This window comes from Schistocerca piceifrons, chromosome X (genome assembly GCF_021461385.2).
Source record: "Schistocerca piceifrons isolate TAMUIC-IGC-003096 chromosome X, iqSchPice1.1, whole genome shotgun sequence".
NCBI lineage: Eukaryota > Metazoa > Arthropoda > Insecta > Orthoptera > Acrididae > Schistocerca > Schistocerca piceifrons.
Genome location: NC_060149.1, coordinates 257,588,832 through 257,615,464, shown reverse-complemented (window position 1 = coordinate 257,615,464; position 26,633 = coordinate 257,588,832). Strand labels below are relative to the sequence as shown.

The following is a 26,633-nucleotide window of genomic DNA, read 5'->3' as shown; positions in this document are numbered from 1 at the left end:
ATCGCAGGTTCGAATCCTGCCTCGGGCATGGATGTGTGTGATGTCCATAGGTTAGTTAGGTTTAAGTAGTTCTAAGTTCTAGGGGACTGATGACCTCAGAAGTTAAGTCCCATAGTGCTCAGAGCCATTTGAACCATTTTGAACCATATATTCGTTTCCTCGCCGATTCTGTGGAGAACCTTCTCGTTGCTTACCTTATAAGTCCACCTAATTTTCAACATTCTTCTATAGCACTACACCTCAAATGCTTCGATTCTCTTCTCTTCCGGTTTTCCCACAGTCCATGAAATGAAATGATCGTATGGCATTGCTGACTGGGAGGCCCCATCTGGGGAAGTTCGGCAGCCGAGTGCGAGTCTTATTTCAGTCGACGCCACATTTGGCGACTCGCGTACCGGTGATGATGATGAAATGATGATGAGGACAACACAACACCCAATCCACGAGCGGAGAAAATCTCCAACCCGGTCCGGAATCGAACCCGGGCCCGCTGCATGGGAGGCAAGCACGTTACCATCCGGGTAACCAGGCGGACCCCACAGTCCATGTTTACTATCATACAATGCCGTTCTCCAAACGTACATTCACAGAAATATCATGCTCAAATTACGGCCTATACTTAATACCAGTAGACTTCTCTTGGCCTGGAATGACATATTTCCCAGTGCTTATCTGGTTCTTGCGTCCTCCTTGCTCCGTCCGTCATGGGTTATTTTGCTGCCTAGATAACAGAATTCCTTAGCTTCATCTACTTCGTGACCATAAATCTTGATGTTAAGATTTTCTCTGTTCTCATTCTGCTACTCCTCATTACCTTCGTCTTTCTTCGAATTTACTCTCGGTCCATATTCTGTTCTTTTTAGACTGATCATTCCATTTATCAGATCCTGTAATTCTTCTTACTTTCACTGAGGACAGCGATCGAAATGTCATCAGCGAATCATAACATTGATATCCTTCCACCTTGAATTTTAATGCCGGCCGAAGTGGCCGCGCGGTTCTGGCGCTGCAGTCTGGAACCGCGAGACCGCTACGGTCGCAGGTTCGAATCCTGCCTCGGGCATGGATGTGTGTGATGTCCTTAGGTTAGTTAGGTTTAACTAGTTCTAAGTTCTAGGGGACTAATGACCTCAGCAGTTGAGTCCCATAGTGCTCAGAGCCATTTGAACCATTTTTTTTTTTTTTAATTTTAATTCCACTCTTGAGCCTTTCTTTTATTCTATATGGATATAGACACCATTGATGACCTGCAGCCGGCTGGAACGAAATTAGAATTATATTAATACCTTCAGCTGCTGACGGGCGTTGATATATATCAACGGGGACAGGTGAAAATGTGTGCCCCGACCGGGACTCGAACCTGGGATCTCCTGCTTACATGACAGACGCTCTACCCATCTGATCCACCGAGGGCACAGAGGATAGTTCGACTGCAGGGACTATCTCGCGCACGCCTCCCGCGAGACCCACGTTCTCACCTTATTTCTCCACACACTACATTCGTAGTGTCCCTACCCAACACACTCATTACTCGTGGAAGATATTCTTACCAAGTACCGTAGGAAGATCATGGCCGGTATTGCCAGAACTATATACTATATGGATATGGTGTCTGTTCTTTCGGACAGATGGATTGAGCGTCTGCCATGTAAGCAGGAAATCCCGGGTTCGAGTCCCGGTCGGGACACACATTTTCACCTGTCCCCGTTGATATATATCAACGCCCGTCAGCAGCTGAAGGTATTAATATAATTCTAAATTTTTTTTATTCCGTCATTGCTTCTTCCATGTATAGATGATTGAACAAGACTACATCTGTGTCTTACATGGCCGGCTGGTGTGGCCAAGCGGTTCTAGGCGCTTCAGTCTGGAACCGCGCGACCGCTACGGTCGCAGGTTCGAATCCTGCCTCGGGCATGGATGTGTGTGACGTCCTTAGGTTAGCTAGGTTTAAGTAGTTCTAAGTTCTAGCGGACTGATGACCTCAGATGTTAAGTCCCATGGTGCTCAGAGGCATTTGAACCATTTTTTTTCTGTCTTACACGCTTTTTAATACGAGTACTTCGTTTTTGGTGTTCCAGTGTTATTGTCCCCACATGGCTCTTGTACATATTGCAATTTACCTATCATTCCTTATAGCTGACTCCTATTTTTCTCAGAATTTCAAACATCTTGCACCATGCGATACTGTCGAATGATTTTTCCAGGTCGACAAATCCTATGAACGGTTCTTGATTTTTATTTAGTCTCGCTCCCATTATCAACCGCAACGTCAGAACTGCCTCTCTGTTGCCTTAACCTTTCCTAAATCCAAACTGATCGTCATCTAAAGCATCCTCAATTTTCAGTTCCATTCTTCTGTATATTAATCTTGTCAGCAACTTGGATGAACTGTTAAGGTGATTGTGCGATGATAATCTGTATCAATCGACAGTTTGGTATAGTGTCGAACGCCTTTAAGAAATCTAGGAAGATGAGACCTACCTGTTTCACTGCGTCTATTTTTTTTTCAAAACTTAAGCGAGTTGTGTTTTCGGAAATTTTTCCTGAACCTCGGATGATTCTGGAAAAAAAAGCCCTTATATTGTCAAGATATTGCTTAAAAACGAAACATTGTGGGTGGCTGGAGGGGGGGGGGGGGCAGTCGACTCATCCGTGGAGCAGTTTTCTTCTCCGCCCCCGCCACCCCGACGCCGTTTTCCGTTTTTGATGTGTCTACGGAAAGGTGGGAGAATTACCTGTGCCAGTTCGTACTCACTGCCAGGTAAGGCGTATTGTCGATCCGGTTGATAAGGCCACCTCACTGTTTGTTGTCCAGCAGTGTGAATTTATATGAAAGTGTTCAAAATTTGAAGTCCTCCACTGAGCCCGAGAAGCTTTCCTTTGATGAGCTTTGTAGGTTGCTTACGTAGTATTTCGGCCATCAGCCCCACGTCGTAGGGATGCGACTGCAGTTTAACCAGCACCACGAGCACACGAATGTGGCCTGGATCGCAGATTTGCAAGGCCCCTCGCGCAAGTGTCAATTTGAGTGTTCCAAATGTGCTACCTCTTATGCAGACTCGCTAATTCGGGGCGTGATTGTCAATTTAACTCCCGATTACGAGTTTCAGAATAGGGCGTTGAACTTGTCCGACCCTTCTTTAGGCAACGGTGCTCAAAATTTGGGATCGCATGACCTTGCGGCGGTGGCAAAGAACGTCCCTTCTGGTAACTGGCAGCTGTGCCCCGCGTGGTATCACAGGTGGCCTCACCTCCCGACGAGTCGCTTTGTGCAGCCGCCATTGATGGTGCCATTGCGGAGGCGTCGCGCCGCTAGCCATCCTCGCTCCTGCCACCGGCGTTTTCCGGGTCCTCGACTTCGTTCCGTCTCCACTCGCAGGGCGAGCCAGCGGTTCTGCCCCGGTAGCCATTGTTGCATGGTCACCGAGAATGTTCGTAGGTACTAGTACACTCCTGGAAATGGAAAAAAGAACACATTGACACCGGTGTGTCAGACCCACCATACTTGCTCCGGACACTGCGAGAGGGCTGTACAAGCAATGATCACACGCACGGCACAGCGGACACACCAGGAACCGCGGTGTTGGCAGTCGAATGGCGCTAGCTGCGCAGCATTTGTGCACCGCCGCCGTCAGTGTCAGCCAGTTTGCCGTGGCATACGGAGCTCCATCGCAGTCTTTAACACTGGTAGCATGCCGCGACAGCGTGGACGTGAACCGTATGTGCAGTTGACGGACTTTGAGCGAGGGCGTATAGTGGGCATGCGGGAGGCCGGGTGGACGTACCGCCGAATTGCTCAACACGTGGGGCGTGAGGTCTCCACAGTACATCGATGTTGTCGCCAGTGGTCGGCGGAAGGTGCACGTGCCCGTCGACCTGGGACCGGACCGCAGCGACCCACGGATGCACGCCAAGACCGTAGGATCCTACGCAGTGCCGTAGGAGACCGCACCGCCACTTCCCAGCAAATTAGGGACACTGTTGCTCCTGGGGTATCGGCGAGGACCATTCGCAACCGTCTCCATGAAGCTGGGCTACGGTCCCGCACACCGTTAGGCCGTCTTCCACTCACGCCCCAACATCGTGCAGCCCGCCTCCAGTGGTGTCGCGACAGGCGTGAATGGAGGGACGAATGGAGACGTGTCGTCTTCAGCGATGAGAGTCGCTTCTGCCTTGGTGCCAATGATGGTCGTATGCGTGTTTGGCGCCGTGCAGGTGAGCGCCACAATCAGGACTCCATACGACCGAGGCACACAGGGCCAACACCCGGCATCATGGTGTGGGGAGCGATCTCCTACACTGGCCGTACACCACTGGTAATCGTCGAGGGGACACTGAATAGTGCACGGTACATCCAAACCGTCATCGAACCCATCGTTCTACCATTCCTAGACCGGCAAGGGAACTTGCTGTTCCAACAGGACAATGCACGTCCGCATGTATCCCGTGCCACCCAACGTGCTCTAGAAGGTGTAAGTCAACTACCCTGGCCAGCAAGATCTCCGGATCTGTCCCCCATTGAGCATGTTTGGGACTGGATGAAGCGTCGTCTCACGCGGTCTGCACGTCTAGCACGAACGCTGGTCCAACTGAGGCGCCAGGTGGAAATGGCATGGCAAGCCGTTCCACAGGACTACATCCAGCATCTCTACGATCGTCTCCATGGGAGAATAGCAGCCTGCATTGCTGCGAAAGGTGGATATACACTGCACTAGTGCCGACATTGTGCATGCTCTGTTGCCTGTGTCTATGTGCCTGTGGTTCTGTCAGTGTGATCATGTGATGTATCTGACCCCAGGAATGTGTCAATAAAGTTTCCCCTTCCTGGGACAATGAATTCACGGTGTTCTTATTTCAATTTCCAGGAGTGTGTATGTGGGGGTATGCCGGTGGATAAGCCATTTGGCAACTGTTTTTGACAGTCGACGGGCCGCGAATCAGTCATAGGACGCCCCGGTGTTTTCCTGTCTCCGACGCCCCGCACGTGTCAAGCGTATTTTTCTGACGTTGATTCTGGATGGGCGGCCGATCGGATTTCAAATAGATACGGATGCGTCAATCAGCCTAATTAATTTGTATACTTACAGGATCTTGCGGTGCCTCGAGTTGAACAGCCGCTCCGTCGGGTTCTGTCTTATTGCAAACAGCGCAGTCCCTTACGAGGGCAATTCTCTGTCTTCGTTACAAGAATGCTGAACGGTAATTTACATTGTTAGTGGTCAATTCACTTCTGGCGCAAAATATCCTTGGGATCGACGCCTTTTCTGTTTTCGGATTTCAGATCGCAGAAGAAGTGCGTTTAGTGTCTCAGTCCATTCCTTTTCACGATTTGTACTCCTTACTGCAGTCCTGTAGCCCGCTGTGTGAGAATAGCTTGGGCCGGACAGAAAATTTCGAAGCACATATTTCTTTTAAGCTGTCGGCGGTTCCGAAATTTTCTCTCTCCCACCCCATTCTCTTTGCCATGCGTGACAAAACAAGGCTGAGTGGCAACGTTGGCAAGAACAGGGTGTCGTTTTTTATATTTGGTTGAGTGGGCCACCCCTATGTTGGTAAGCCAGAAGCCCGACGGTGCCGTTCATCTTTGCGACGATTTCAAGCAGACGGTCAATGTGCAGTGAGCCATGGATTCGTATTCCATTTCACAGCAGGTGGAGTTTTGTGCGAAGTTTTCGGGGGTCCACTTTTTTTCCCGCATCGACTTGAGCGATGCTTACCTGCATTTGCTGTTGGACGCAGTTTCTCGGACTTTCTGGTCGCACCCAGTTTGGGCTTTAGTAATTTAGTCACTTGTCTTTTGAATCTCGTCTGTGCTGGGAATTTACCAACGATATTGGGAACAGTTGATGCAGGACATTTCCTGTTGTGTCAGTTACCTTGATGACAACACGGTCATGGACCATACTCGGGAACAGCATTTACTGAACCTTTAGTCGGTTTTACAACGCTTCCAGGAGAATGGCCTTCGTTGCAAGAGGGAAAAGTGCAGTTTTTCTCTCTGAAGGTGCATTTCTTGGGTCATATGCTTAGTAAGTATGGTCTCGTCCCCACGGGCAGCCACAACAAAGCCACTGTTAACCTACCAGCATCCAGTAACCTGAAGTAGTTCCAGACGTTTTTGCGTAAGATTTCGTATTGTGCTCAGTCCATTCCCCAGGTTGCACGCGTCAGCCAGCCTCTTAATTGGCTTTACCAGAAGTGCGATAAGTTTGTTTGGTCTGTGGATTGCCACTGGAAGTATGTCACTCAACCAGCATTTGTGCTGTGCTACCTATCTGGTTTCTTTGGCACCAGTTAAATCTTTGACTCTGGCCTGTGATGGATCCCAATTGGCATTGGTGCCATCCTGTCCCATCGGAGCACTGATGGCAATAAACAGCCCATTGCTTACATTTTGAAGACACTTTCCACTGTCCAGTGGAACTACCCGCAGATGGAAAATAGAGGCACCAGCTATTACTTTCATGTTCAAAAAGTTCCATGTCTTTTGTAGAACCAATATTTTGTTCAAGTGCTCATCGGCAGCACAACCTCATTGTTCTACTCCATAATACACTCCTGGAAATGGAAAAAAGAACACATTGACACCGGTGTGTCAGACCCACCATACTTGCTCCGGACACTGCGAGAGGGCTGTACAAGCAATGATCACATGCACGGCACAGCGGACACACCAGGAACCGCGGTGTCGGCCGTCGAATGGCGCTAGCTGCGCAGCATTTGTGCACCGCCGCCGTCAGTGTCAGCCAGTTTGCCGTGGCATACGGAGCTCCATCGCAGTCTTTAACACTGGTAGCATGCCGCGACAGCGTGGACGTGAACCGTATGTGCAGTTGACGGACTTTGAGCGAGGGCGTATAGTGGGCATGCGGGAGGCCGGGTGGACGTACCGCTGAATTGCTCAACACGTGGGGCGTGAGGTCTCCACAGTACATCGATGTTGTCGCCAGTGGTCGGCGGAAGGGGCACGTGCCCGTCGACCTGGGACCGGACCGCAGCGACGCACGGATGCAAGCCAAGACCGTAGGATCCTACGCAGTGCCGTAGGGGACCGCACCGCCACTTCCCAGCAAATTGGGGACACTGTTGCTCCTGGGGTATCGGCGAGGACCATTCGCAACCGTCTCCATGAAGCTGGGCTACGGTCCCGCACACCGTTAGGCCGTCTTCCGCTCACGCCCCAACATCGTGCAGCCCGCCTCCAGTGGTGTCGCGACAGGCGTGAATGGAGGGACGAATGGAGACGTGTCGTCTTCAGCGATGAGAGTCGCTTCTGCCTTGGTGCCAATGATGGTCGTATGCGTGTTTGGCGCCGTGCAGGTGAGCGCCACAATCAGGACTGCATACGACCGAGGCACACAGGGCCAACACCCGGCATCATGGTGTGGGGAGCGATCTCCTACACTGGCCGTACACCACTGGTGATCGTCGAGGGGACACTGAATAGTGCACGGTACATCCAAACCGTCATCGAACCCATAGTTCTATCATTCCTAGACCGGCAAGGGAACTTGCTGTTCCAACAGGACAATGCACGTCCGCATGTATCCCGTGCCACCCAACGTGCTCTAGAAGGTGTAAGTCAACTACCCTGGCCAGCAAGATCTCCGGATCTGTCCCCCATCGAGCATGTTTGGGACTGGATGAAGCGTCGTCTCAAGCGGTCTGCCCTCCAGCACGAACGCTGGTCCAACTGAGGCGCCAGGTGGAAATGGCATGGCAAGCCGTTCCACAGGACTACATCCAGCATCTCTACGATCGTCTCCATGGGAGAATAGCAGCCTGCATTGCTGCGAAAGGTGGATATACACTGTACTAGTGCCGACATTGTGCATGCTCTGTTGCCTGTGTCTATGTGCCTGTGGTTCTGTCAGTGTGATCATGTGATGTATCTGACCCCAGGAATGTGTCAATAAAGTTTCCCCTTCCTGGGACAATGAATTCACGGTGTTCTTATTTCAATTTCCAGGAGTGTATATACATGGGAAAATTATACCATAGCATAGTGTTTTCAGCATTGTATTACATGCTGTTTTGCATAACTGGATAAGAACATACAGTACACTGCTTATTTTCCTGCATACAAGTTAACATGGTCTTTTCCTCAAATATTGCCGTCCACGTGCAGACCAATGAATTAACAGTGTTTATTATATGTATATGAAATTCCATAAATGTTTCCTGCAATCTGTGGAAAAGTTGCCTGCTTTGATCTCCAATAACAATGATTTTGTGTTATTGACTATTAGACATTGGATACTGAAATGCTTAGCCATTTATTATGTGTTGTGTGTTGAATATACTCGGGTGATTCATACGAAAAGGTTTCCGATGTGATTATAGCAGCACAACAGGAATTAACAGACTTTGAATGCAGAATGGTTGTTGGAGCTAGAACCATGGGACATTTTGTTTTGGAAATCATTAGGGAATTCAATATTATGAGATCCACAGTGTCAAGAGTGTGACAAGAACAGAAAATTTCAGATGTTACCTCTCACCACAGACAATGCAGTGGCTGACGGCGTTCACTTAATGACCAAGAACAACGGCATTTGTGTAGAGTTGTCAGTGCTAACATGCAAGCAACATCAGAAATCAGTGTGGGTTGTACGATGAACATATCCATCAGGATAGTGTTGTGAAATTTGGCATTTATGGGCTATGGGAGCAGACGACCAAAATGGGTGTCTTTGCTAACAGCATGACACAGCCTGCAGCACCTCTCCTTGGCTTGTGACCATATTGGTTGGACTCTAGGTGACTGGAAAGCTGTGGCCTGGTCAGATGAGTCCCAATTTCAGTTGGTAACAGCTGATGGTTGGGTTCAAGTGTAGTGCTGACCCCACAAAGCTTTGGGGCCAAGTTGTGAATGAGGCACTGTGCAAGAGGGTGGTGGCTCCATAATGGTGTGAGCTGTGTTTACATGGAATGGACTGGGTCCTCCAGTCCAAGTGAACCGATCATTGACTGGAAATAGTTATGTTCAGCTAATTGGAGACCATTTGCAGCCATTCATGGACTTCACATTCCATAACAACGATGTCATGTGATGGGGCCACAACAGTTCCCTATTGATTTGAAGAACATTTTAGACAGTTTAAGCGAATGATTTGCCACCCAAATCATCTGACATGAATCCCTTCGAAAATTTATGGGACATAATCAAAAGTCAGTTCAGGCACAACATACTTCAGTGGCCAGACTTTCGCAGGGAACTTCCAACAACTTGTTGAGTCCATGGCGCATCAAATTGCTGCACTGCACTGGGCAAAAGGAGGTGTGACACTATATTAGGAGGTATCCTATGACTTTTGTTACCTTATTTTACAATTCTTTAACAAGCGCACAGGCACCTCATTGAAACCTGCTGAGGTTTTATTTTTAGGTTATGGAAAACATTGTTGAGTTCTTCCATGGTGGTGGGTTGCAATAACATTAAGTCATATATGGGGTTCATTGTTGCTGTGGGCTGTTTTTTTGTACCTGTATTGTTACTTAGTAGCTGCATTGTTGAAACATTTATTTACAAAATTTGCAAGTTTGTTTGGATCTTGTGTTGTGCTAAATTTATATCTCTACATGCTTAGTTTTATTGTGGTTTGTGGCATTTGGTTACATGATCTGATTTTGTTTTTAGCATTTTGTAAAATTCTCTCATTTTGAATCTTTTTTACACTAACGAATGTGATATTGAGAGAAATACGCTTGAAATGTTACCCAGCAAAAAATCGTGCACAAATATCTACTCACATCTTTTAGAGATTTAGCATGGTGCAAGTATTAACATTTGGTTTTACATGTAGAAAAATCTGAAGACTAGGGCCCTTCACCACACTTTTTAGGAGCCACAAGTGATGAAACTAGCAGTGCATGTGCATACAAAAAGGAGGGGTCAAATAGTTACTGCGAGATAAAAGTGATTAGCCTCCTGTTTGTTTATAGGATAATGAGGAAGCAGGTCATATACAAAAAAAAGATTGTTTACAGAAAGGCATGAGCAATGTGTACTAGAATATTTTTAGAGTGTGAGAGATCCATATCAGGATGTTGTAAATGATAACAGAAGTCTATGAAGGGAAGGAGCAAGGAAAGTAACAGGTTTTTTACTCACGACTGTGTGAAACAGTTTAAATTGGTGGACACTTAGATGAAGGCACCATGCTTTATAGGATTTCAATCACTGATTAGTAAGAAATCTAGAAATATATTGAAGGTCTTAAATATTGCTCCCGTAGTGATCATGCAGATATATACAGAACATGCAGAAAGGTACTTTATCTTTGACCTGGACGTAAACATAGAATATCTGACATGTTGGAAATTATGCTCTGACATTCATATTTGCATAGTATGGCTATAGATACATCAAGCAGTGAGTTTTCTTCCCACCAATGGAAGTGAGTCAATTTTTTTTAAAGACGGAAGATGGCATAGAGGAATACATCTTCATGTAGTATCATATTTATCACCTATCATATTTCTGATGGTATGTGAAAGTATGGTTTAGTTTAGGTATTTGTATGTTCCTTGGATCATAACTGTGACCTATAATTATGACGTGGAATGAGTTGATATAGCATTTGTTGTTTTTCTTTAAGTTCAATTTAAGGGTCAGAGGAGTGAGGGGAAACCCTATCATTCATATCTTTAGCAAGAAAACTACTTTTTCATTATAAGTGTAGTGTGTATTACCTGTAATTCATAAAATGTTTCCAGAATCACCATCCAATATTAGTTTGCGAAAGGGCACATTTTGTCTTTTTCTTTTTTTTTTTTAGTTCCCTCCCGTGCCATATATGTGTTATTAAATTCATCTGTTTGAGCAATCCAGAATGGAAATGCCTTACTGAAAGTGTTTTCGGGAAGAGAGGAAAATACAGGTTTTGTAAGCAGTTATTTCACGTAAAAGTGCAGTTGGTTACTGTTATGAATAGTGTTAATGTGATGATTGCTCTATCTGTAAAATTTATTTGATCTCAAATACATTTACAGAAATAATTTAATTTCTAAAAATAATTTAATTTCTCAGGTGGGTTGTTCAGACTTCATTTCTATAATCAGAAAAGATTAAAACTGTTGCTTCTCCATGTGGGAATTAGAATATGATTTACTTACAACTTTCAAGTAAAATACAAGGACCAGACATGGTACAGTTTTGTATGATGCAGTATATGCATTCCACACTCAGGAAATCATTGCAAGCACCATCAATATGTACCAAAACGCCACACATAAAAACAGGATTTTTGTGGGGATCATATCTTGGGTTATGTTGGTGACAGAAAAGTCAGGTCAAGTGTTGAGGATAGCCCTTGGGCTAAGGACCATTTGTTTACACAACAGAAGAATTGCCTTACTGTAACTATTCTGTAGTACAGGGTCAATTTTTGAATATTACACACTCCCTCCAGCTGAGCCAAATGGAGCAAATAGGTTGGTTCTTTTCATGTTAGATAGGGTGTACAATGCACATTAAGGGTCTTATGGAGGCACCATTTAGTTCATGGACGATTCCTTAAGAAAAAAGTGTTTTTCGCCATTTTTTTGCCATCAGCAGTGGATATCTAAATAAGTAACCACAGCAGATTGCACAAATTTTAATGGTATATTCTCTAGGCATTGATCTACACTTATGCTCATGAATTAAGGATAATTCTGATACATGGTGAAACAATGCTTTGGTGTGCAGTTTGTGGGTTTAAATCACCTCAGGGTATGGCCTTGTGGTGCATTTGACCTGCAGTCGTCACATGGTGGCGCTGGAGGCAGTCCACATATGCAGAGGTGTGTTGGTGCATGTCGGAGTATGCTGCAGCAAGTAAGTGTGCAGACGTTTCCAGACGTGCTAATAGTGACTGTGTGTTGAAAATGGCTCAAAGAACACATATTGATGACGTTGTGAGGGGTACAATGCTAGGCGACTGGAGGCTGGCCAAACACAGCAGATCTTAGTCCGGGCCCTCTGTGTCCCACAAAGTGTGATCTCAAGATTATGGCAACAATTCCAGCAGACAGGAAATGTGTCCACGCTCTACAGTACGGGACGTCCACAGTGTACAACACCACAAGAAGACCGATATCTCACCATCAGTGCCCGCAGAAGGCCATGGAGCATTGCAGGCAGCCTTGCTCGGGACCTTACCACAGCCACTGGAACAGTTGTCTCCAGACACACAGTCTACAGACGACTGAACAGACATGTTTAATTCACCCGGAGACCTGCAAGGTGCATTTCATTGACCCATGGTCACAGGAGAGCCCGTAAAGCCTGGTTCACGGACGAGTCCAAGTATAGTCTGAACAGTGATTCTCACTGGGTTTTCACCTGGCGTGAACCAGGAACTAGATACCAAACCCTTAATGTCCTTGAAAGGGACCTGTATGGAGGTTGTGGTTTGATGGTGTGGGGTGTGATTATGACTGGTGCACATGCACTCCTGCACGTCTTTGACAGAGGAACTGTAACATGTCAGGTGTAGTGGGACATCGTTTTGCATGATTATGTCCACCTTTTCAGAGGTGCAGTGGGTCCCACCTTCCTCCTGATGGATGATAACGCATGGCCCCACTGAGCTGCCATCGTGGAGGAGTACCTTGAAACAGAAGATATCAGGCAAATGGAGTGACCTGCCTGTTCTCCAGACCTAAACCCCATCGAGCATGTCTGGTATGCTCATGGTCGATGTATCGCTGCACGTCTTCAAACCCCTACAACACTTCAGGAGCTCTGACAGGCACTGGTGCTAGAATGGGAGGCTATACCCCAGCAGCTGCTTGACAACCTGATCCAGAGTATGCCAACCCGTTTTGCGACCTGTGTATGTGTGCATGGTGATCATATCCCATACTGATGTCGGGGTACATGTGCAGGAAACAGTGGCGTTTTGCAGCACATGTGTTTCGCGGCGGTTTTCTCAACACATCGCCAATACCGTGGACTTACAGATCTGTGCCGTGTGTGTTCCCTATGTGCCTTTGCTATTAGCACCAGTTTTATGTAGTGCCATGATGTGTGGACCACATTCTGCAGTTATCCTTAATTTATGAGCATGAGTGTAGAAGTGTCGTCATCCCGTTTTCAAAGATCTTTTTCTGCTATCGAGAAACACACCTAAAACATGGTTTTTGGGTACCAAAACTGAGCCATGGATTTAAAGACAGCTGTGCACTGTAAATGGCTGAAACATTTATGATATTTTCTAAGATCCCTATCTTGAACAACCGTGAAATTATTCTCAATATTTCTAACCGTCCCCGAAATACAGAGGTTCGTTACCCTATTTGCACGCAAAAAATACACACGTAAAATCTGTTTTGAGGTGAAAAAGTAGTTTATAAAGTAAAGTAATGTGGAGAAATATGCTGTAAAGTGTCCTCATTATCATCTGAAGGGTTCTGGGAATCCCATGTTGTAGCACTGAAGCACATACAAAATTTTTGTGCATGTACAAGATGCATCCAGAAAGTAAGTTATCCTATTTTTTAAAAACAGGGACAACATAGTTACATGAAAATCTCTATTGGTAACAGGTAAAGAAATTTTTGGGCCATTTTTTGACATAGTCACAAAAGAACTGAGACACTCATCATATCATGGGATCAACTTTTGTATTCCTGTGTCATAGAAGTCTGCCACCTGTGAATGGAACCAGCATGTGACAGTATTCTTCAGCTCTTCACCATTGTCAGAATACTGACTGAAGGACAGGAATTTCTTGAGGTGCAAGAAAAGATGGAAATCGCTGGGAGCGAAATCTGGACTGTATTCTGGATAATCAAACAGTTCCCAGCAGAATTTCTGCAAAACAGTTGCTAACTGCTGAGCTGTATGATGATGAACATTGTCATGGAGCAGCACAACACCTGCAGTAAGCGTTCCGTGCCTCTTGTTCCAAATGGCATGTCACAGTTTCCACATTGTGTCACAGTAATGGTCGGCAGGAAGTCAATTGGCAGAATGCTCTTCCTGGCCCAGAACATTGTGCACATCACTTTCTGCACTGATACAGTCTGTTTGAATTTCATTTTGACTGGAGATCCACTGTGATGCCAATGCATTGATTGCTGCTAGGTTTCTGGGGTCAAGTGAGAAATCCCTGTCTCGTCGCCCATGACGATCATGTTGAGGAACTCATCACTGTCATCATGATACTGCTGCAGAAATGCCAGTGCTGCTCCAAAGTGTTTCGTTTTGTGGTTGGGTGTCAAGTTTTTCAGCACCCACCTGACACACAATTTCTTGAACAGCAGGTGCATAGTGACAATTTCCCACACAAGCATCACAATATTTGCAGAAAATGGTTACTGAGCTCCATAAACTCGAAGTGACAGTTCTCCAGGGTTTGCTGCTGTGCCAGCTCAACCAGGTGATCATTGATGAGGGATGAGCATTGCCTCTTCCTCATGGACAATTTGACGACTTCCAGAAAAAAGCCTACACCACCGTTGGACCATCTGTTTGCTCATGAGATTCCATAGTCCTGGCAGAGCTGACAATGAATTTCAATGAATGCTATGTTTTATGCATTAAGGCAGCAGGGGGATGAATAAGAGATGCTATTTTGGGGCACTGCTGCTGTGTTACTGGTTCTAGGTGGGACCTGCCTGGCTGGCATTTGATTCTCACATCAGAGATCTGTTGTGCATGCACAAATTTCCTGGATAAATACGTCTACTTTAAAGGAATAAACATCGGGAAACCTACTTTCTAGATGTGTCTCATAAAATCCAGTCTGAGGTGTAAAATTTGTTCTACATTATTTCAATTTCACATAAGTAAAAACTATCAGAAGTTTACTAAACCATGAAGTTCCTTTCATATGAGTGACATGCTATTCTGTGGAAGGGAAAAGAGGTGAACCAGCAGAAAAATGCTCCTGTCAGAGCACAAAAAGGGCAAATCTGCTCCTGTTTAAAAGATTCTCACTGAAAAGTGGGGTACCACCTACCTCATCCTGCCTTCCTCAGAACCTTCAAAACTTTTCCTAAAAATTTTGCCCTGCAAACATAATTGCACTTTTTGTCAATGGAGAGGAGGAGACAGTGGAAGTGGGAAAGAGATGGTAAAGTAATAAATATTGTAAGATAGTAGACAGTGGTTGTGGCATTGGTGTAGAAAGAGTGGAGGAGACAATGGAAGTGTGAGAGAAAGAGAGGAACATGATGGCTGTGGAACATAGTGGACTGTGACCGAACAGTGCTAAGAAAAGAGTGAATGGGACAGTGCCAGTGGGAGAGGAACAAAGAGGAGGAGGTGGAAGTGGGTGAGAGCCAGTGGTAATAAGAGCAGAGTGTGTGGCAGTGACAGTGAGGGAGAGAGGGATGTTGTGACAATGAGAAGAGACAGCAGCGGTGGGAAGGAATGAATGAGATAGTAGCAGCAATAGAGAAGAAGAGGGAGACAGTGACAGTGAGGGGAGGCAGTAGAAGTAGTAGGACAGAACAAAGGAGCCTGTAGCTGTGAGACAGGAGACAGTGCCAGAGAGACACAAAGAGATAATGTCCTCGAGTTGGGCTGAATGAGTGAGTGAGATTGGGAAAGTGGGAGTGGAAGGATTTGAGTGGCTGACAGTAATGGACCAGTGATGTGAGCAAGTTATAGTTAGGGGAGCTTGGGATAGTGAGAGGTGAGTTGCATGTTCAAAAGAGCTAGAATATGTTTGTATGTCAAAATTTTTGGGAAAATTTTTCAAGGTGTTGAAGAAGGTAGGATGCGGCAGCTGGTACCCCACTTTTCAATCAGAGTCTTTTAAACAGGAGCATATTTGCCTTTCTTGTGCTCTAATAGGAGCATTTTTCTGCTAGTAACTCACATATTTTACAAATACCTCACATATAGTAACATAACGTCTGTAAACTGTCTAATCCCCCGCCCCCTTACCCCCAGACACGTGCAAATGATTACACCAACTATGTAAATTAACAACATAGATTACACAGAGGGACTGTTGTGTTTTCATTCTGAGCTTTTGATTTCAAGTTGAAATGTGTATAAACTGCTGCTTTAGAAATTTCATTATGCCCTTGACTTCCAGTTCTGTTGGAGTATAGCAAATGTTTATTACTTGTGCTTACGTTCATAACCAAACCCTTTTCCAGATGTTTTCTTTGTAATGCAGTATGTTCTTTGTGTCCTAGGAATTGCTTGCCTTTGGTTGCCAGTTTCATTTTTCAATAATATTTATCTGTATTATGTCCACAGGATTTGGAGGAACTACTGAAACAAGATGACACATTCAAGAAAGAAAACTGTGCTGCTCTTAATTTGCTATTCCAGTTCCTATTCAAAGAGCTTAGGCACACAAAGGAGGTTCAAAAATGGTTTCTGCGGAAGCTGAGCCTTGAGTTTGAAGAGTTGTTAACAAGGACAACAACTGGAAAACTTTTTGACAGTATAACAGTATGTTGAATTCTGTGTGGTTTAGTTAGTTTAATGGAAAATGTTATACTTACCTGGTGGGGCTCACTGGGTAAGTGCCAGACTTTAAATCTAGAGGTCTGGGATTCAGTCACTAGTTGTAGATATTTTCTAACAGTTCTTACATCCTTAGCCATTGGCAATGATTTGTTAATTTGAAAAATTCCAAGTTGCACAGTGGTCAAATCACATATTAAATTATTAGTCCCCTTATGAGTGGCAGGACAAGTCAGTTGAATTTTGGAGGAGGAAAGGTCATACCACCTTCAGCAGGACCATACATAGTATAGCACTGCAGTATTCAAACCAACAATCAGTTTGAGGACAGCTTTACTTTGTTTTGTTAAATTTATATCGTACCTCCTTGTGTAGGTTGTAAGTTTTCACTGTCATCAATTTCATTATTCTTACAGACAGCCACCTTCTGTTTTGCTGTTCGTTAGGCTGATTGTCTAAGTGCTAGATCCAAAGGTCCTTTACCCAGTTAATTTAAGAATGTCTTTCTACTGCAACTTCAGTTTTGCTTATGTTACATTTGTTTGGATGTGAAAGAAACAAGAGGTTCCACTGTCATTCAAATTTTATATTAAACTTTAACTTTGTTTTGAATGAACGCAGTGCAGTAATGCAGCATTATTTGTGAAATCTAAAGATGGATATGTTTTCCTACAACCATCCCCTTCCACCTTCGTACACTTTAGATGATTTCCATCTGCACAGGGCTGTATCCAAGGTGACCTAGACCTGCAACTGTGCTTCATTCCTGTTTCTCTTCTGACATCATTCTGGAATGGACTTCTTGCAATACTCTTCTGCTTTTTCTGCACAGTTTTCTCTCATATTTACTTCCTGATCATGGAGCCTTGAGCTATGTAGGCTAGTTGCAGGTAATTGTTTCGTGCTTGTATCAGTAGATTTGGTAAGTAACTTTTACGATTTCTGATGAGTTTTCAGATTTTTTCCTGCATTTGTTCAAAAATTGATCATGAGTTTAACACACCCTTACCAACAGTAAATGTACAGTTTATCTGTAGGTTTTTTGTGGGTATAAGATTGTTTGATTTTCAGAATTGCTCAGTAGGGAATACACTGTGAAGCAGACAGACAGTTTTGTTTTACACTTTATGGTGTGTAATGTTAGTGAACCATAGCCATATACTGCAATAAATCCACAGCTAATGCATAATTAGCCACTGAATATGGGATGGTACTGCAGAACTGACACACTGTTGTTCTCATGATATCTGAAAGCTAATTAGTGTAATTCTAAAATACATTTCAAACTTAATTTTGTTAATTTAGATCTGCAGATATCAGCTAAATCAAGATTTTTCCTTCCTATTTTATTTCTCTCCTCTCACATGATCTATCCCCTTTGTGACTACTCCTACTTTACTGTTCTGTTGCACACAGCTCCTTAGTATTTACACATGGAAGGTCATGAACTCAAAAGAATATCAGCACTGGATGTTGTTTGTGTTTGAATCAACTTAAATTGGACAAACATGATTACTAGACCATTGTTTGAAATGCACAGCAACATTCATCAAACCACATAATGCCTTTTATGTGAGGGCATTATGCTGCTGGACAGCTCTTGAAAGCTAATGAACATCTCATTCTTCTTTTGGTTCTTAAATTACTACATATCAATAGCCATTGTATCTTATCATCTTCATTAGAAATATCTTTACACTTGTTGGTGTTAATTTCTGAAGTAATCATAATTAGTTACTTAACTGTCCACTGTTGACTGTATGTCTTCATTGCAGTATTTCTGATGCAGCTTGCTCTCTCTGGAGCTAAGGGTTAGAATAGGATCATGGTAGCCCCTGTCTGTCACAAAAGATGATTAGAAGGAAAACAATGTGATGATTGTCTCATCCAAGGTAAATTTCCAAAGCTAGCGGCACAGCCATGGCTAGGGCAGCCATCTGTATTCTATTACACTAAAATACCATCCCTACTCTTTTGACTTCTAACATGTTTGGTCTCCAGATTAAGATGCAAGTACTTTTTCTCCAAATTTACATACGTGTGGGCAATTTGGGGCGAAGCCAGATACAGATCAAAAATTCCATCCTCTGTGTGTTATAGCCCCAAGCACCCATTGTCCAGGAAGTTTACCAGCCTGCTGAAGGATGGAATGGGAAGTGATGACAGTTGTCGCATAATCTTATGGTTATAGGCACTGGGACTCTGAGCTGTAGCTATCATGTGAGGGAGCTGTTGGCGTGATGGGGTGTCACCCATGGAGAGAATGGTAGTAGAGTGGCGTGATGTACAATAAATAGCATTTAAACCCCATTGCACTAACATCCTAGACCATTTCATGGAAAGGTCAGGTGAGAAGAATTGGTGCAAAACAGTTTGGTCAGTGTCTAATGTTCCTTAGGAGCAACAGCAAATTGTTTAGTAGGAGGAGAGAACCATTATTTTTCATTGAACAAATTGCAGACAAGTTTGTTGAAACTGGAGCTACTGAAGAAAAAAAAAAAAAAAAAAAAAAAAGAGGAACACATCCCTGTTGATTAAGATGTTGAATACTTGCTCATTCAGATGTCATTTTGGATTGGTACAAGCTGTTAGGATTACTCCCCATAAATGAAAGAACATAGAATATGGATTTTAATTGTGACCTTATGCTTCATACTGATGAAATGTAGTGCTTGCCAATGCAGAGTGCTGAGATGTTCAGTTTGAGTTGGAGAGGACCAAAGTTAAAGAGAATCATCCTTGCAGATGAAGGGAGTGTCTTATTTGAGCAGTCCCAGGTCCTCTAATGATATGATGTAAGGCCTGACACCCATCCCATCCCCCCTCCCCCCAAATCCCCCACCTATGAGAGGCTTCAAATGTCTTGCAGTTTGGATATAGTACTTGTGATACTATCTGTGCAGGCTGTGGAAGGTCAATGCATGAAGAACATCTTCTAAGCTGTCTCCCATATGCATAAACTTCGTAATACACCAATCTCCTCAGTCATCAATATGCCATTTGTTTATGGAGAAAAAGATCCTCAAGTGTAATACACTTTACAGCTTGTCATACTCAGATGCCAGGAAAAAATGTGAAACACTCAAAGCATCATTCTGTCATTGAACTTGATTAGTACTGTGACAAAATTTTCATCTGAAGCAACTACTCAAATATCACTGCCACTTTATGCTCCAACTTTAGTATCATAACTAGACAGATCTCCCACCAAGAGAGAAGACATATTATTCCGCAGCTCCAAAACCTTCCACACCATGGAAAACTGGGTCACTGCTGTAGGTAGATAGAATTCATTCTCCTCAGGTATCCTTATGGATGAAGATATCAATTATGGTAGCCTCTTTCTGGAACAAAACTGGCACTGTCAGACATGAGCCAGTGGTCTGCCAGTCATAGGAAAACACACTCTATCTTCTCAAGTATGGACTAGGGTTTGTTGATACCTGTAGCTGTCTACAACAGCATCAGAAATCTCTGTTAAAGATGAAGCTGTTACCAACCCACATGTTATTGCTGAGCACTTTACTTTGCTTTGCATTCTAGTGAAGTGTCTTCATCCAACCATGGCACCCTGACCTAAAAATACATAAAATACATAGCAGAATCTGTCAGCCTGTTATGTGGCCTACAGTGCCTGAAGCCACATAATGTTCTTTTCTGTGAATGAGTACCTTACAGTGCACTAGCACTGTGATCAGATATGTCTTGAGAAGCTCTCAGAATTCATAACCAGTTGCTGAAATATCTCATCAATGAGGATAAAACATAAATTCTTCAAATTTTCAAACATATATGGCAAGAAATAGAATTTCCTTCCCATTGACAGGGAACTCTCACACATATGTCACATTGAGAGTATCATTCCAATATGAATGTTAAACAGCCAAGAGGAAATATTGGTAAGCACATCCAGAAGTCCCAATCCTGGGACACAGAGAGGGTGTGTGTGAAAGCTGGAGAGGACCTTAGCTTTCTGGACAGTTATGGACCAATATGAATGATTACGAGGCTGTCCAAACTATTTGGAAGGGTGGTGAAGACGCAACAGTTTGATGCTTTGAATCCTTATGGTGCCTATTCTAGTACCGAAGTGGTTTTTGGGACTTTCGATATACCACTGACCACCCATTTTGCTTGATCTTTGCAGTCCAAAAGCTCTTAAAGTTTTGCTGCCGCTTAATTACTGCACACTTTGATTTTTCAAAACTGGACACTACCACTTGGCGCGTGCACGCACACACACACACGCACACACACACACACACACACACACACACACACACACACACACACACACACACACACACCCCCTCTCTGTGCCCCAGGATTGGGACTTCTGGATGTGCTTACCAATATTTCCTCTTGGCTGTTTAACATTCATATTGGAGTGATACTCTCAATGTGACATATGTGTGAGAGTGAAGTACCGAGTAATTGGGTCTGTTTACCGCCCTTTTCAATACTCTGATCAGTGGAATCATGTTCATTGTAGTCTATATTTTTCATTATCACTGTATGTGGCTGATTGCTGCCTACCATACAGTGACACGCAATGGATGCTACTGAACTTCATCTCTAGTGAGCCATGTGTAAGGCACAACACTTGACCATGAAGCTTTGTTTTCAGTTATCTCATTTCAAAACCTGTGTAATGGATTTTTGCATGCTGTGGGACTAAACCCCTGTCCCAAGTTCTTCTTAGGTGATAAATTGTTGTAAGAGGCTGCATCTTTTATTATGCATGGCTGTCCACATCTATGCCAACTGAAAACCAACTGTCTAGTTAACACTAACACTCTGGTTCCTCAGTGACCTGATTACAAGTCTGGAATTTAACTCTGGCTGAGCTATGAATGTGTCAGTGTTTGGCTTGTTTACTCCCATTTGCCATAGTAATGTGTAGCTGATGACTACAGTGCATTGCACGAGATCAGTCAACAACATTCTAGCAGAAATAGATGTCTTGTTGCCACAAGTCTGAAGCTATCAGCTGCTCCTGAATGATGAAATAATGAGCTGTTTGGTGTCAAACATTCCATGTCATCCTGTTACCTTTCATAACCAGTGATATAGGCTTTTTATGAACTGTCCCAATGTCAGTAGGCCAACTGGAGTGTAATATGGGAAAAGTTTTAAAAAATTACTCCCCAGCTTCCTTCACTAAACTGCACACATGGATCACTTGTCAAGTATCACCTTGATATGTAGTTCACCCTGAGATATGCGTAGACTAAAGGAGAATAGAGACCCTACTGCTGTCAAATGTTTGTTCACCTCCATACTCCATTAATATCCCAGCTTCAAAACTATGTGTATGGGTGTCTGTAGAGACAATGTTAGAGTGATGATGCTATAGTATATTCCTAAAGTACCTACATGGTTACTCTGCAATTCACACTTATGTGCCTGGCAGAGGGTTCATCGAACCATTTTCATACTACTTCTCTACCATTCCACTCTCGAATGGCGTGTGGGGAAAAAGGAACACCTAAATATTTCCATTCGAGCTGTGATTTCTCTTATTTTATTACGACGTTCATTTCTCCTGATGTAGGTGGGTGTCAACAAAATATTTTCGCATTCGGAAGAGAAAGTTGGTAATTGAAATTTCATAAATAGATCTCGCTGGAAACAAAACCACCTTTGTGTCAGTGACTGCCACCCCAACTCGCGTATCATATCAGTGACACTCTTACGCCTATTGTGCGATTACATGAAATGAGCTGCCCCTCTTTGCACTCTTCTGATGTCCTCTGTCAATCCTACCTGGTAAGGATGCCATACCGCACAGCAATATTCCAGCAGAGGATGTCTCTTTAGTGGGTTTGTTGCATCTTCTAAGTGTTCTGCCAACAAAGCACAGTCTTTGTTTCGCCTGCCCCACAATATTACCTATGTTGTCTTTCCAATTTAAGTTGCTCATAATTATAATTCCTTTCGTGAATTGACAGCCCTTAGATTAGTGCGAATTATTGTACACTCAAAATTTATCAGATTTCCTTTAGTACGCATGTGGATGACCTCGCAGTTTTCTTTGTTTAGTGCCAATTGCCACATTTCGCACCATACAGAAATTCTCTCTAGATCATTTTGTAATTGGAATTGATCATCTGATGATTTTACTAGATGGTAAATTACAGTGTCATCTGCAAAAAATCTAAGTGGGCTGCTCAGATTATCACATAGATCATTTATGTAAATCAGGAACAGCAGAGGGCCTATGACACCACCTTGTTGAACACCAGATATCACTTCTGTTCTACTTGATGATTTACCATCTATCACTATAAACTGTGACCTCTCTGAGAGGAAATCATGAATCCAGTCACACAACTGAGACGATATTCCATATGCATGCAATTTGATTAATAGTCGCTTGCGAGGAACTGTGTCAAAAGCCTTCTGAAAATCTAGGAATATGGAATCAATCTGAGATCCCTTGTCAACAGCACTCATGACTTCATGGGAATAATGAGCTAGCTGTGTTGCACAAGAATGATATTTTCTGAATCCGTGTTGATTATGTGTCACTAAGTCATTTTCTTCAAGGTGATTCATAATGTTCGAGTACAATATATGCTCTAAAATCCTACTGTGAATTGAGGTCAGTGATATGGATCTGTAATTCAATGGGTCATTCCTATTTCCTTTCTTGAATATTGGTGTGACCTGTGCTACTTTCCAGCCTTTAGGAACAGACCTTTCATCAAGTGTGCGGTTGTATATGATTGCTAAGAAATGTGCTATTTAGTCTGCATACTCTGAAAGGAACCTGATTGGTATACCATCTGGACCAGAACACTTGCCTTTCTTAAGTGATTTTAGTTGTTTCACAACACCTAAGATATCTACTTTTATGTCACTCATGCTAACAGCTGTTCTGGTTTCGAATTCTGGAATATTTACTTCATCTTCTTTCGTGAAGGAATTACTGAAAACTATATTTAGTAAGTCTGCTTTAGTATAATCATTGAGTGACTGTAGAAGGATGCAGGATCACTTGGATACAATTTCTATTTGGTGTGATGAATGACAACTTGCTTTAAATGTAGAAAAATGTAAGTTAGTGTAGATGAGCTGGAAAAACAATTGTGTAATGTTTAAATACAATATTAGTAGTGTGTTGCCTGACACAGACACATCAATAAAATATCTAGGCGTAACATTGTAAAGTGGTGCAAGATGGAATTAGCACATGAGGATGGTAGTAGGGGAGGTGAACCGTTGACTTCAGTTTATTGGGAGAATTTTTGGAAAGTGTAGCTCATCTATAAAGATGGAAACATATAGGACACTACTTAAACTTATTCTTGAGTACTGCTCGAGTGCTGGGGATCTCCATCATGTCAGATTATAGGAAGACATAGAAGCAATTTAGAGGGATGTTACTAGATTTGCTGCTGGTAGGTTCTATCAACATGGGAGTGCTGTGGAGGTGCTTCATGAATTCCAGTGAGTATCTCTGGAGGGAAGGATGACACTATTTTCATGGAACACTTTTGAAAAAATTTAGAGAACTCTCATTTGCAGCTGACAGCAGAACACTTCTTCTGTTGCTAATGTACATTTTGTGTAAGAACCGCAATGACAGGATAAGAGAAATTAGGGCACCTATGGAGGAATGTAGAAGGTTGTTTTTCTGTCGTACCATTTGCAAATGTCTTCTAGTGGTGCAAGGTACCCTCCACCAAGCACCATATTGTGGCTCGTAGAGTATGTGTGTAGATAAGACTATGAATTGGTGGCACTAAGCACTGTTGTGATTTTATTTTGTTATGAGAGGAACCATGCTGATATGAGGTGGTGCTCTCATAACTGTAGTCAGCACATTCATAGTGTTGCCACCTTGGCCTTACTGAGGTGGGAAATAATGTTGAACACTACAATACTGTTTGTGCTTGCAGATAATGAGACAGCTGTTAGATGAATGTTGTGTTTTTATAGACTGTAATAGCCTTTTCAACTCCATGGCAGTGTCAGAGTGGGTGTGAATCAGGGACTATCCCTGCAATACCAGCCTGGAGGAGCCTCCAGCCAGTGTTTCTGCCTGTGCTGAAATTCCTAATATGTGCTTTCAGTAGTTTAATCTGTTAACCTATTTTAGTCACCTCAAGTTTTGCTCATTTTTACCAACAGAAAAGACCACTGTTGGGCAGCTAAAGTTATCTTTGACCAAAGTAAATTCCTGCCAGTGCCCTCAATGCAGCCCTTTAGGAATGGAACCAGATGCTTCTTGCCCACATTGTTGCTGTCAATTATTAAACACTTCCTGCTGATGCATTTTAGGGTGAGCATAGAAAATATGCCTTATCTTACAATATCATCTTCGCAGATGGGCTCACTTCTGCATGGACACTCTCAAACATAACTCCCTTCTGATCATATAGAATCCACAAATACACATTGCTTGCATCATATTAGTATTTTAAATACCCAGACATACTGCTTATCCTCTTAATCATTTGCCCTCTGATGTTAAAACGTGACAGCAACTAGACCTTTGATATGGAAAATAGGCATTATTTTTCTTGTTTGTCACTGTCATTATGAACTGTATCATGAGTATGAAGGAACTACATGGTCTGGTGTGTTAAAAGAATAATCATTGTGCAGCACAGATTCTCACTGTGGACTGACAAATTGAATGTCCACGCAGTTTAAAACATAATGACTCAGCCTTCTAGTAGGTATGCCCCAGTTAAGAACTGTACATATGTTCCATTTTGCCATAAGCAGCTTTGTAAGAGGTACACTATCAGATAAAAACTATCCCGACACATTTATGGAATGCGGATTTGACCACTAGATATTGTGAGACAGACTCACCACTATAAAAGGAGGTGGAGTAATGTCCTGTCAGTCGAATAGAGTAACAGCAGAAAGGGGTGGTAAACAGAGCTAAGTGACTTCAGATGTGGATACTCATTGGATATCACCTGAGAAACAGATCCATCAGGGATATTTCAACCCTTCTAAAACTTGAAAGTTGACTGCTGACATTGTGATTGCAAAGTGGAAATGTGAAAGAACAACCATAGCTAAATCAAGACAAGGCAGACTTCATGTACTGATGGTCAGGAACTGTCAGAGACTGTGGAGGCGTCATGTCACAGAGTGCGTGGCCACTCCTGCCAGAAGTTTGAGTCCTCCCTCAGCACGGGTGTGTGTGTTGTTATTAGCGTAAGTTAGTTTAAGTAGTGTGTAAGTCTAGGGGCCAATGACCTAAGCAGTTTGGTCCCTAAGGAATTCACACACATTTGAACATTTAGATTGGGGGGAGGGGGGGGGCTGTAAAAAGAATCGCATGAAGTCAAAGGAAGGAATTACTCATGACTCCGAGGTGATACTAGCAGTTGAGCTAACACAGTGACTGTGTGTAGGAAGTTAAAAATATGAGGTTCAGTGGTTGAACAGCTCCTCATAAGCCACACATTTCTGTTGTCAGTTCTAAGTGCTGCTTGAGGTGATGAAAGAGTGACACCAGTGGACAATGGATCACTGAAAACAAGTGATATGGAGTGATGAATCACACTGTGCCCTGTAGCAAACTGAGGGAAATGTTCATGTTGGGTGAATGCCTAGAGAATATTACTTTCCATCATATGTATTGCCAAAAGTGAAGCATGAAGGAGATAGTGTTACAGTATGGGGATATTTTTCCTGGTTAGGGCGTGGTCTTTTATTGTTCTTAAGAAAACACTAAATGTGGAAGGATGTGAACACATTTACAGGATTGTATACCGTGTACAGCAGAGAAACAGTGTGGAGACATTGATAAAGCAATGTCTGTGAGGCAATGGTTTGGACAATAACATACCTGAAATGGATGGCCTGCGCAGAGTCCTGACCTGAACCCAATGGAACACCTCTGGGATGAGCTAGAATGTTGACCTTGTTCTAGGCCCTAGTGCCGTAAATTATTACTTTCCCTGGCTTCGGCTTGTGAGCAAGAATGGACTGCTATTCTTCCGCAGACATTCAGAATCCTCCTTGAAAGTGTCTGCAGCAGGGTTCAAGTCATCGTGACTGCAGAGGGTTGACACATACCATATTAAAGCCCGCTAATAGGTGTGTGGATATTTATAATCAGATTGTGTATGTTTTTGTGCATTCCTAAACGACTGCACTGTATATAAATCTGATGACACTCTGTTGCCATGACTGTCTCATAGCACTCATAATTTCAATAGTTTTGTAACTATATCTTTGTTGT

General features: G+C 43.4%; 1 protein-coding gene across 3 annotated transcripts in view; it reads left to right on the top strand.

The window, feature by feature from the left end:
- LOC124722846 (PDZ domain-containing protein 8) overlaps positions 1-26,633 on the top strand; it is a 233,602-nt gene that overhangs the window by 77,462 nt on the left and 129,507 nt on the right. For all 3 annotated transcript variants that reach the window (XM_047247971.1, XM_047247972.1, XM_047247973.1), the window contains one exon: positions 16,208-16,405. In XM_047247971.1, the coding sequence (XP_047103927.1) occupies positions 16,208-16,405 (198 nt within the window). The remainder of the gene's footprint in view (positions 1-16,207; positions 16,406-26,633) is intronic.